We start from the raw sequence: 12,273 nt of genomic DNA, 5'->3' as shown, positions 1-12,273 counted from the left end.
AAGGCATTTATGAACTATCCACATGGTTAGTGAGGAAACTTTTTCATTATTCTACACATCATTTTAAAATGCCTACGACTTTAGTTGGAGCTGTCATTACAATACTAGCAACAATGAAAGATCGATTAGTAAAGCTGGATAATTTCTTCGCTTGTGTTGCCTTTCACTTTCTTGGAATTAAAGCTGATTTGGCAAAAGAAGAAACAGAGGTGTAATTTAATACTTGCCTTCAAATCTAACAAGACCTCAACATTCGCCAGCTTATCTTTCAAGAAGTGAACCAAAAGAAATTTAAAGCTTTTATTTTGCGGGGGGGGAGGGGTATAAATTGGGAGACTGGGATTGACATGTACACACTACTATATATAAAATAGATAATAAGAACCTAACATACAGCACAGGGAACTCTACTCAATATTCTGTAATGACCTATATGGGAACAGAATCTGAAAAAGAGTGGATATATGTATAACTGATTCACTTTTCTGTACAGCAGAAACTAACACAACATTGTAAATCAACTATACTCCAACAAAAATTAATTAAAAAAATAAAAAATAAAGCTTTATAAAAAAAAGGACTTGTAGCCCATCATAAGAAATGGATAAGCAAAGTAAGCATTATGTTTTACCTCTCAGAAAACTTTGATATCTCATATTACACCCTATAAAATTAATCAACAATTTTAAGAAATACAATTAAACTTACGAGAAATTGAAGGAAAAAGAGGAAAAGTGAGTTAACTTGTATTACACCACTGGTTTTCTGTTTGCAATTTATTTTTTTTAAATCAAGCCTCACTTTCTTTCTTTTTTAAAAAATTAATTAATTAGTTAATTAATATATTTTTATTTTTGGCTGCGTTGGATCTTCGTTGCTGTGTGTGGGCTTTCTCTAGTTGCGGCGAGTGGGGGCTACTCTTCGCTGCGGTGCGCGGGCTTCTCACTGCAGTGGCTTCTCTTGTGGCAGAGAACGGGCTCTAGGCGCACGGGCTTCAGTAGTTGTGGCACGTGGGCTCAGTAGGTGTGGCATGTGGGTTCAGTAGTTGTGGCCCACAGGCTCTAGAGCACGGGCTCAGTGGTTGTGGTGCACAGGCTTAGTTGCTCTGCGGCATGTGGGATGGTCCTGGACCAGGGCTCGAACCCATGTCCCTTGCATTGGCAGGCAGATTCTTAACCACTGCGCCACCAGGGAAGCCCTGAAACTTACTTCTGAATGTGCTTTTCCGTCATTTTTTTCCCCTAGGAGATAATTACCTTTCTTAACTTTTGAGTATGTTCAAAAGTTATAAACCCTCAAGGCTTATATAAAAATATAATAAGTAAAATAGCAATTAAAAAAACAGAAATAAGAAATAAGCAGGAAATAAACATTTACGTTTTTTAAAAAATATATGTTTCTATAAGTCTCTACATTGTGGACACCACCTTAATCTATCTGCCAACTTCACTACATAATTTCTTTCATTTTTGGTGAAAGGAAAGATTAACTTTTAAAAAATCTGCTTCTTTTACATTCTTGATAAAATTGCTATTATTATGGTTTTAATACATTGCTACTTTGAGCTTATGTTGGCAATAACAGAGATTCGTTATTTATATAAACGTTAGTCTTAAAAAGTGCATATCTACACACTGATATTTGGCTTGCTGTATGAAATACAGAGGAAGGAAATACTTTGAATAAATCTCAGAAAAAACTACCAATCAACCCATGGAAATATAACCTGGATATTAAAAGACTCGTGAAAACCGTGAAGAGAAATTTTCATTTCCACGGCACAAATTGATGAGTGCAGCATTCAACATAGTGCATTTCTACTAAAGCTCACCCACTGAAGCCTACAAATCTGAGAAAAAATAACTATTTTTAATGAAATTCATTCTAACCCATTTACCTGAGTCTCCTAATATAGTTCAAGCTATTTATGATAACCCAAATTCATCATGCCAAACAAGAATTATAATACTGTTGTTATCCCCTGATGCCCTCAAGTACCATCCCTGAGCGCGCACATGCATACACACTATGATAGTCGTTGACCCCTACCTTTCCTGTACCTTACGGGTTTTAGAATGTTTCCTTATAATGTATAGATGTTATGGAGAAAACCTAATGAACTTTTTGGCTAACCCAATGACATCTTCCTTTTAGTAGATTTCAATCTGTAATCTGCTGTAATACATGATTAACCTTAATTTAAAGATACTATTAACACATTGTGGCTGAAAACTAAAGGTATCATAAAGTGCTAAAATTTTTCTTTGATTCTGAGATTTTAAAGAATTATCTGATTACTTTGAGCTGTCTGGCTATATTTAGATCACTGGTGCAAAAAGTTTAAACACTGGAAAAGTGTTGCTTTGCCAAAGTATAGTAGAGTCAACAGTTTCAATGAGGTAGGTATTATCTTTTACATGGTAAAAATAACAGTATTCTATATTCACCACTGTAAGTGATTCTTGATCAAAATACATCAGATAATCAGTGAAAGAGTTACACAAGCTGAGACTATTTTCAAGTCTGTACTCAATTATTAGTGATGATTGTTCACGATATATTTTAATATGTATCTACGTTCCTGAACTATCTTTGCAATTCTATTGTGCCCCCACTTTCCATCCCCCAATCCCTCATTCTTCCACTCCTGGTGCACAATGTCCATTAAATTTAATTCTGGTTTAAATGGAAGCGAATAAGACTATTCTGATGTAAACCTCTATATCAAGTTATATAAAGACTGAGGTAACTTTTTTTCAGTTGTCTGCACAGTGAAACTCAAATACTCCATGATGTCTTAGAAGTTCAACACATTAGATGGTTTAAGAAGCAGCTGACAATCTGGAGGGCTATGCTAACAAAGGAATGAATATACCTACATACAACAGCACAGAATTATATTATTATCACTAAGGAGAGACTTAAGATCAGACTCAGTTTATATTCTTCAACTAAAGAATTTTAGAACCCTTTAATTAGAGAATTTGATTTGTTCAAGGTCATAATGTTGGTTAGTGGATGAACAAGAAGTAGCATCAAGATTTCCTGGTTCCAATTGTTTAGTCTATTATATACTACTAACTTAAATTTTTTTTAAGTTTATTTTTAATTGTGGTAAAATACACTTAACATAAAACTTATCACCTTAACACTGCTAACATTTATGTTTGCATTTTGGAACAAGGAAAGGCAATGTGACAAGCATTAATGCTTGCTACTCTAAAGCAGCAAAAGAGAACACGCTGTTACCATGAAAAAATTACATTCTAATACTCGTTTTTGGATGGGAGACTCATGTAGTATTTATTTATTTATTTATTTATTTAACATCTTTATTGGGGTATAATTGCTTTACAATGGTGTGTTAGTTTCTGCTTTATAACAGAGTGAGTCAGTTATACATATACATGTAGTATTTAGATCAACAGCTCTGCAGAGAAAATTTCCTTTTTCTTCCCACATATAGCATGTGCCAACCACTGCTTAAATGTCCATTAGGAGAAAGACCAGATGTACTATTCCATGTCTCACTAATTTAATAGGAAGCCCTATTAAGTCTCTCCCAAACCAAAGAAGACTCATCTATGAAAATGTATACATAATAATATATGACATGGGTAAAAAAGTAGTACCCAGCAACCACAGGCATCATCACCAATTAAAATATTTCTCTTAATAAAAACAGCTCTTACTGTTTTACAAATACTTGCTGGTGGCATCATCCCAAGTGTAAAAGGACAGATGTGAGTCTTGAGTTCCTTGGTTCTAAACTTCTTTTCCATTCACCGTGATTTAAACAGAGACACTAAAATCTACTACTATATCGAGATGTAAAGAGATTCACTTTGCAAAGTCCTGTTTCTTTAATGTTTCAGATATTGTTACCAAGTATGACTCACTTTCTCCCACTCACTTCCTTATTTAAACTTTCTCTGCTTGAGAGTCAGCATTTAAAATTAATGCACTAACTGGAAGAAAATAAACTACTGGCTCTTTGCCTATTTGTGATTCTTTTCAGGATCACTGTAAATTGAACTATAAGATAGATTTCACTTTAAAGTTCTGAACACATCAATCATTTTTTACTCTAATATTTTAGTATCAGTCCTTTTGAATTTCCGGCTATGCTAGTGCCACTTAAGATACAGCATCATAAAAAAAATTCTAAATAGATTTAGGACTTGGATTTATCCTTTACAAATTTTCCTATAACTGTCCAATTTTCAATTATCAGCTCTCCTACAAAGATTGTTATTTATAATATATAAGAGAGATTAAACAATGGAAACTTTTTTCTTGTCTTCAGAATTATAAACAACTCCCCACTCCAGGGAATGCTATGATAATGCTTACATACCATCTTTGATCCAAGAAATTCCAAGTGCTTTGTAAAAGCCATATTTATTGATCTTTCCAAAGCACTATATTGACATGAATAAAGAATACAAATGCAATGGTCTTGTTACTGAAATTGTATAAAAGTTTCTGCTACAGCCCAGTTAGATTATGAACATATTACACCAGCAAATCAGCTCTTTGTTAGCTCAGAAATGCCATTCAGGTGGTTCATCAATCTGCTGCTCTGATTAGAAAGGAAATGAACTTCTAGTTTGCCACAGTCTCACCTCTCTCTAGTCTATTCCTCATGGCCTCTGCATTCATTGACATTTCCTGCAATTAGGCATTTACACTTGTGACTTCTTGCATCAGGACACAATACCGGCCTGAGAGTCAGGGCACAAGGAGTCTGGGCTTTTACTGTGAGCCTGGAAAATCACTTAAGCTTCCTGGGACTGTTTTTTCTTCTATAAATGAACTACTGAACCAAGATGATCTTCAGGATTATATAATTTCCTGTTACTTAGACCATAAATATTAGGGATGCAGCCTTAACATTTGGGCAAGAAATAACATTTTCTTCCGATGTAAGTAAAAACAGTATGTTTGTGGTTTTCCTATATCAAAGTCTTCACACTGTTCTGAATCTTGAAATCATAATAGAGAGATCAACAGAAATTACATAGAAGAAAAAGTGGAATATCTCCTCAGAGTAGGGGAAACATGCATCATCAACCAGTGGTGTGGGTGATCTGACTTATTCATCACATAAGTGCTATAAAATAGTTTTCAAACCATAGTGGAATAGCCAGTCAGTGCTTGAGACTTCCCTGGTACTCCAGTAGGTAAGACTCTGTGCTCCCAGTGCAGGGGGCCTGCGTTCAATCCCTGGTCGGGGAACTAGATCCCACATGCATGCCGCAACTAAGAGTTCACATGCCGCAACTAAACATACTGCAACGAAGATCCCCCGTGCCGCAACTAAGACCCAGTACAGCCTAAATAAATAAATAAATATTTAAAAAAAAAAAAAAGTCAGTGCTTCTTCCTACTTATGCTTTACCTTCATCTCATGGTGCTGGTCCAGCTGTTCCAGTTCTAGGGGGCTTTCTCCATCTTCCCTCTCTTGTACCTTGGCTTCTGTGTCTGCCCTTCCTTCTTCCAGGGGGAGCAGTGGGCTGACATGTAAAGTCCTGCAGTTACTGTCAGAAGCATTTTCATCACAGTCATTTGTTATGGGGGATGCAGGGTCTGTGGCTGTTTCCTGTCTTTCTCCATTTACTAAGTTTGTATCAGGCAAGGGTTCAGAAGTTTGAATAGGAGTATCTGGGCTAAGAGTGGCCGCTTTATCCTCCTCACATTCCATCTGGTTTTGTGCTGCTACCATACCGTTAGCCACACAAGTCTGTGCACCCTGAGATTGATCTGTATCATTTCCCTGCTTCTGTGGTGAGTGTTGGGAGAGGAGTTTTTGCTGAGGTGTGGTTGTCAATCCATGCCTTCCCGGGGTTCTAGGCGCATTTAGGTTCACAGCAGAATCTTTTTTCAAATCACTGTAATTTGATAATGAGCTAAAAGATAAAATACAAAGGAAGTATGAAAATGTTGGCATGGACAAGTTCTAGAATAAAAACAAATTTATTCTAGCTGTTTAGGGATATTTAGTGAAGACATTTTTTTCCCCTCTGATGGTTTTAGAAACATAGGTAAGAATATTCCAGAGTAATTCTCAAGTCTTTTAGGATGCTAAACATTTAAATAAAGATGATAAGCCTGAGCTTTACGTATAGGGTTGAAAACATTTCCTTGGGCTGTTTATTAATATAGCTAGTTAGTAAAGACTTAGATGTGCGAAATATTTAATAAGACCATCTTATCCCAAGATTTTTACTTTCTTAACATTTTAAAAACAAGTATAGTTAGCCCTCAATTTATGAACAGGTTAGAAACAAAGGTTATTTTTCTTTGGAAAGCAGAATACATTTCTCAAAAATTTTATTGCACATGTTTCCATAGCCTCCTAACTTGTCTCTCTGCCTCCACACAGATCCCCTCCAATCTAGTCTTCCCAAGTTGGCCACAAAGATCAAACTCTCAGGGTTTGCCCAAACACTTGAAGGTAAATCTGGCATCTTGATCATGACCTATAAGACTCTATATACTATAGCCCCCACTAGCCCTGGCCTCATTAAATGCTATTCTCTCCTCACTCACTGTGCTCTTGTCATACTAGTCACCTGCTGTTCCCATCCCCAATAGGCAAATGTGCATATCTAAGGGTATTTGTAGCTGCCATTCTCTCTGTCCAGGGCAATCTTCCCCAATTCAATGGTGTGGTTTACTCCTTCCCATCATTCAGGTTTCTGCTCAGACATCACCTCAAAAAGGCTTAATCCTAATAGTACATTGGAATTTAACTGCCAATATATTACAATGTTCCTATGGAAATATTTATATAGTACTTTAATCTAGGATTCCAGTGAGGACAAACACAAAACTCTGGACTTCAGTCTTGAAGAGATTCTTATGACCTAATGAGGAGAAACATTTAAAACAGACTAATGCTCTGTGATGGTACAAAATGTGCTCATCTTGTTCTCTGCTTTATCCCCACCTCTGAGCACAGCACTTGACATGTGACAGTGCTCAATAAATAGCTGAGGAGCAATGAATAACTCATCGTGATAGTGATCATGACAGTAATTCAATAATAGCAGCTAACATTTATTAACTGCCAGAAACTACATTAAGCCCTTTACATTGATTATCTTGTTTCATACTCATAATAATTCCAAAATAGGGACCCCACAAATAGAGAAATTGAGGCTTAGAAACTTACATAATGGGGCCAATGTAACGTGGCTAACAAATAATAAAGCCCATGTTCAAACCGTGAAGTCTGACTATAAATCCTGTAGTCTTAACCCCACATTATAATAATACACTGGAACAGGAAGGATGGAGTGAGAAACAGGTGAGCAGGCCACATACAAAACGTGGGAAGAGGGCTTCCCTGGTGGCGCAGTGGCTGAGAGTCCGCCTGCCGATGCAGGGGACATGGGTTCATGCCCCGGTCCGGGTAGACCCCACTGGGCCCGTGAGCCATGGCCGCTGAGCCTGCGCGTCCGGAGCCTGTGCTCCGCAATGGGAGAGGCCACAACAGTGAGAGGCCTGCATACCGCAAAAAAAAAAAAAAAAAAAAAAAATGTGGGAAGAAAGTCCAGGCATCTTCCTCAGCACAAGCAGAGGTTATGGGGTGAGGGCTCATGAGGGATGTGGGGAAAGGGCACAGCAGAAAGGTCCATGGACAATGCTGAGATGTGTGTTACTGTATCCCTTCACTGTACTCCTCCCAGATACTGCTGATCTGGACTGGAGAATGGAACAGGGAATAACAGTAAGAAAGTAAGTAAGAAAGCAGTAAGAGAAGAAAAAAGACACAGTAAAGTTTATCAGCACAGGAAGGAAAGGAAAAATCTGGTAGAGGAAAATGTCATATAAAAGATGGAGGTTGTCAGTATAAGTAAATGTGACACACTCCACCGCTGATATCTGCCTTCTAGGAGCGTATACCTTAGGCCTAATTTCTCCAAAAGTCCTTGAAGATTTGAATCAAACTGTCCTCCTTTTCCTGAACACATCAGTGTCCAGCAACACAGTGGAAAGATCCTTAGCAGATCCTCTGAACCAAACTTTGGACTTACTTAGGATTTTTGGAAAGGACCACTTTGGATGACAAGTAAGAATTTCCTGTAATAAGTGATATCCAGGGGATATGTGTGTGTGTGGAGGGGTGTAGGATAAGGTGGGGAGGGAAGGTTTAGTAAAAGCAGTGGTTCAACCAATAAGTAGCAGATTCCTGTAGATGACAAACCATGGGGAGAAACAGTTGGCCTTGCAGTGCCATTGGGAAAAAACAATGTTCAGTTTTGTGAGAAAATGTTATTTACCTCTTTCTAAAATCCTAAAGTCTTTCATAGGTCAAAAATCCTAGTTTTTCTTACTCTCAAAAAATGAAAACAAAAACAAAAAATGGAATAATAAACCACAGTAAAAAAAAAATAAATAAAGTTCACTTGCTCCAAATACACCCTCCAAATCACTCCTATTAATAAACCAGAGGGCTTCCCTGGTGGCGCAGTGGTTGAGAGTCCGCCTGCCGATGCAGTGGACACGGGTTCATGCCCTGGTCTGGGAAGATCCCACATGCCGCCGAGCGGCTAGGCCCGGGAGCCATGGCCACTGAGCCTGCACGTCCAGAGCCTGTGCTCCGCAACGGGAGAGGCCACAACAGTGAGAGGCCCACGTACCACAAAAAACAAAAACAAAAAAACCAAAGCAATAAACCAGGAGCTACTTAGATTATTGCAAAGAGCAAAACTATGATGCATGGGTAAGGTTTTAATAGTGCCATATGGTCTTACATGACCCCACTGTAACAGACATTGGTTCTTCCTGTCAATTTACCGTGGTAAATCAGAGCCTGCAGAATCTCGCTCTATTCCACCAAGTGCTAGTTTAAGCTGTAATAACTGGGGTAAAACCGGACAGCCACACTGCAGGCACATGGACCTCACTGAACAAGGAATAAAAACTTCCATTCAAGTCCTATAGATCCAATGCAACAGTAACCCATACTTTTTAGGGCCTGTTCCTACTGGAAATACCTCATTAAAAACATATAATTATTTTTTGTACTGGCAGTGGACTCTGCCACAGGTAACATCCCTTCAGCAGATTGGCCCAAATGCTCACATTACATCCTATCTGCTCTTAGAACAATTTTGCTTAAAATGCCATACATTACATCTCTCCTTAGAGCCAACCTTCAAGTTTTGCATCAAAAAATGACTTTGAATCTGTTAACGTTGGAAGAATGAAAGAACAGTGATTTGGAAAAATATATTGAAAAAAATTGATATGGAAAAACTGCATGTTTTGTGTATGGAGAGGAGGAATACAAATAGTGGGTTACCAAAATAGTGAGGATCAGAGGACTCAGTCTTTGGAATACTGACCCATTTGGGGCTTCCCAAAGCTACCCCCAAATCTGAGGATACAGGCTCTGGCGTGCACTATGGATAGGGGTCAGGGCTCCATCCTCTCCTTTTATTATGCAGTCACTGGACATGGCCCTGGGAATCTGCAAACATGCTATTGAATCAACTTGCCATGAGAAACAAAAAAATTTTCAATGGAAATAAATCATTCTAGGAAAGATTACTATAATTTAAGATATCAAAGGTATTAAAAATCTTACTTCTGAGGGGGAGATGTTGAAGTTTAAATATTTATGACTAAAGTTCCCATAATTGATTAAGAACAGAAACTACTTTCCTCTAGAACTTGTTAGTAAATATAGTCTCACAAATGAGGGACACTGCAGTTTTGTACTTGGTCACAATTTCCAGAAGATCTTAAAGTATTTCTAAGCTATGATTCATTACATAAATAATGCATCCTGCAAATAACTATTGAAATCACCTAATGGGAAACCATTCCCAAATATTACATTAGAATGAATGGAAATTTTTGGCTTCAAGGATGAAACTGAAGTTATACATACTGTTTAATTATATACAGACTTTTGGTGATACATAAAAAATCCTTCTGATAAAATTTTTTTAAAATTCTATTTAAGTCAGTGATGGGAATTCTAAGAAAAAACAACTGAGTGTCATATAAGTAGAAAAGCAACTTATGTGAGCTTTTTTTTATCTTTAAGTGAGAAATATACATTTCGGCTACCTTTGTGAACCGTCAGGACTAAAGAATATAAAATTATAGCTAATAAATATGAATGGAAATTTAGCATGGATTTTGTTATTGCCAGTATCTCTTCACAAATCTAGTACAGTACAGGGGTATGGGGAGAGGGGAAACAGGGACTGAATGGATACAGAAGACCCACATTAAATAAAATGGGTCAGAAAGAAGAGATGGGACAGGCCCACAGGAGTTAAATTCAAGCATATGAAGTGAGAAGCAAAGAAAGAGAGACAACTTCCTGCGTTTCCAACCCAGATATCTAGTGACCAATGGAATGACCCCAAGGAGTAACAATACACAGAGTGACATACGCAGATACGCAGGAAATGAGATCTACACAGCACACAATGTGATGAGAAGGCTGGGGCACAGAGCACTGCACACAGGTAATATATAATATAATATAATACAATATGAATGAGAATTCATATTAGGGCAAGATTAGCATTTTAAAAATTCACTCTTTCTAAAGGCCTACCAAACCTAATGGAATAAAATACTCTATTTTTTATTTTAAAATCTGTAACTCTATCATACTTTTTAAAAAACCAGCTTTCTTCTCCCCTCTGCCTTCTCCCACTGTAAGTTAGCTCTTACCTGCCTCCTTCAAAGCGACTGATGAGATCTGATATCTTACTGGGTTTTTCTTTTGAGACACAAGAAGCAGAGGCAGGTTTAACTTCCTCCATCCTTGGTTTTGCACTAGATAAAGCTTTATGCCTGGGGGTTTGGTGTATATTGGACGAAGGTGAATTCTGCAGGTGTAGTGGCTTTGGAGGCACTGTAGAAAAAGAATTAATAGAATTCAGTATTTCACTGATGTTTGTTCCTTAACAAAAGAATTCTGGAGTCCTGAGTGTAAAAATCTTTACCATTATCAACCTTTTGTAAAGGGGTCTGTCAAATTTGTACTGAACCTTAACCAAGAGACCTTTATCTATCTTGGACATTTACTCTGTGTCCTGTAGAAATCCCATCTCCAAGATTCAAGTGGTTCTTTTAATTTTAAGTGACTTTGAATATGGCTTTATTAAACATCTATGGATCTACATATGGCTATGACATTCCAAACTCTATTAGAGATAACATAGCAGTTATGTTATCTGCAGAGAAAGGAAAGCACTAAATTTGAAACTAATTCCTAGACATACATTGCTTGCTATAAAACAGATTTTCTAATAACTGGGTGATAACAGATATACCAGAAACCAGAGCTAGTAGGTTAGACATAAAAGCCAACAAAAAAACCAACGAACAACAGTAATATATTGTACTACTTAGAGCATCTTGCCAGTTAAAAGCACCTTATCTCATTTGACCTTAGATGAAATTTTTTCTTTACAGTCCTCTGAGGTAGATCATTATTTGCCTCCTATGTCTATGAAGTCTTAGAGAGCTTAAGTGATTGGCCTGGCGTAACAAGGCTGATCATATTTCATAACTGGTACCCAGACTCTAGCTCCTTCCATTATTAGCATTGCTCCTCATAATAAATCTGCCAAAGGTGGTTATAGAAGTTCTATTACTATTGTCTGCTACATTAATGGTTGCCTAGCATTAATATATCACAAATCATTTGGTTACTAATAAGTCCTCCACTCAATTAACAGAATAGTAACAGATCATTTCCAAAATACTAAAATCTACAGGTTTTCCCTAACAGATGAGAAATTCTGTAGATGAGAAAATATAATACGTCACAAATGTTTAATCAGTACAGGAATTAATTCAATTTTGAAAACCAATACAGTATCATTTTTCTCTTCAGTTAACATTCTGGGTAAAAGAATATATAACTATACATGTTTTAACAAATCAAATAGAATCATCTCCTTTTTCCTTTTTTTAAACCCTTTTCCTAACTTCTGGAAAAAGGGTGGGAAATCATGTCTTCTAATTACATGCCCCATTTTCCCAGAGCTGTTTACCCTGGTTTTCAGTAATCTCATCTCTTTTATGAACTTAGCTAGCTGACAGCTGCCTGATGCTCAGTGGCCCAGATTTCATCATTTCTGTGCCAGTTATCAATTCTTATAGAGAAGGGAGAAAAAAACATACACACACACACACACATATACACGTGTGTGTGTGTGTGTGTGTGTGTGTGTGTGTGTGTGTGTATATATATATATATATAAACACAATGAGCTACAGGTATAATAATTT

At 37.2% G+C, this 12,273-nt stretch overlaps 1 protein-coding gene across 4 annotated transcripts in view; it reads right to left on the bottom strand.

Moving 5' to 3' along the window:
* Positions 1 to 12,273, bottom strand: part of FGD4 (FYVE, RhoGEF and PH domain containing 4) — a 200,841-nt gene that overhangs the window by 45,764 nt on the left and 142,804 nt on the right. For all 4 annotated transcript variants that reach the window (XM_007452184.1, XM_007452186.1, XM_007452187.1 and 1 more), the window contains exons 3-4: positions 10,705 to 10,888; positions 5,402 to 5,909 (exon numbers count right to left, since the gene is read on the bottom strand). In XM_007452184.1, the coding sequence (XP_007452246.1) occupies positions 5,402 to 5,909; positions 10,705 to 10,888 (692 nt within the window). The remainder of the gene's footprint in view (positions 1 to 5,401; positions 5,910 to 10,704; positions 10,889 to 12,273) is intronic.

The sequence above is a fragment of the Lipotes vexillifer genome, unplaced genomic scaffold, assembly GCF_000442215.2.
Source record: "Lipotes vexillifer unplaced genomic scaffold, Lipotes_vexillifer_v1.1 scaffold1, whole genome shotgun sequence".
NCBI lineage: Eukaryota > Metazoa > Chordata > Mammalia > Artiodactyla > Lipotidae > Lipotes > Lipotes vexillifer.
The sequence above is the reverse complement of the archived record's forward strand: the minus strand, read 5'-3'. Positions and strand labels throughout refer to the sequence as shown.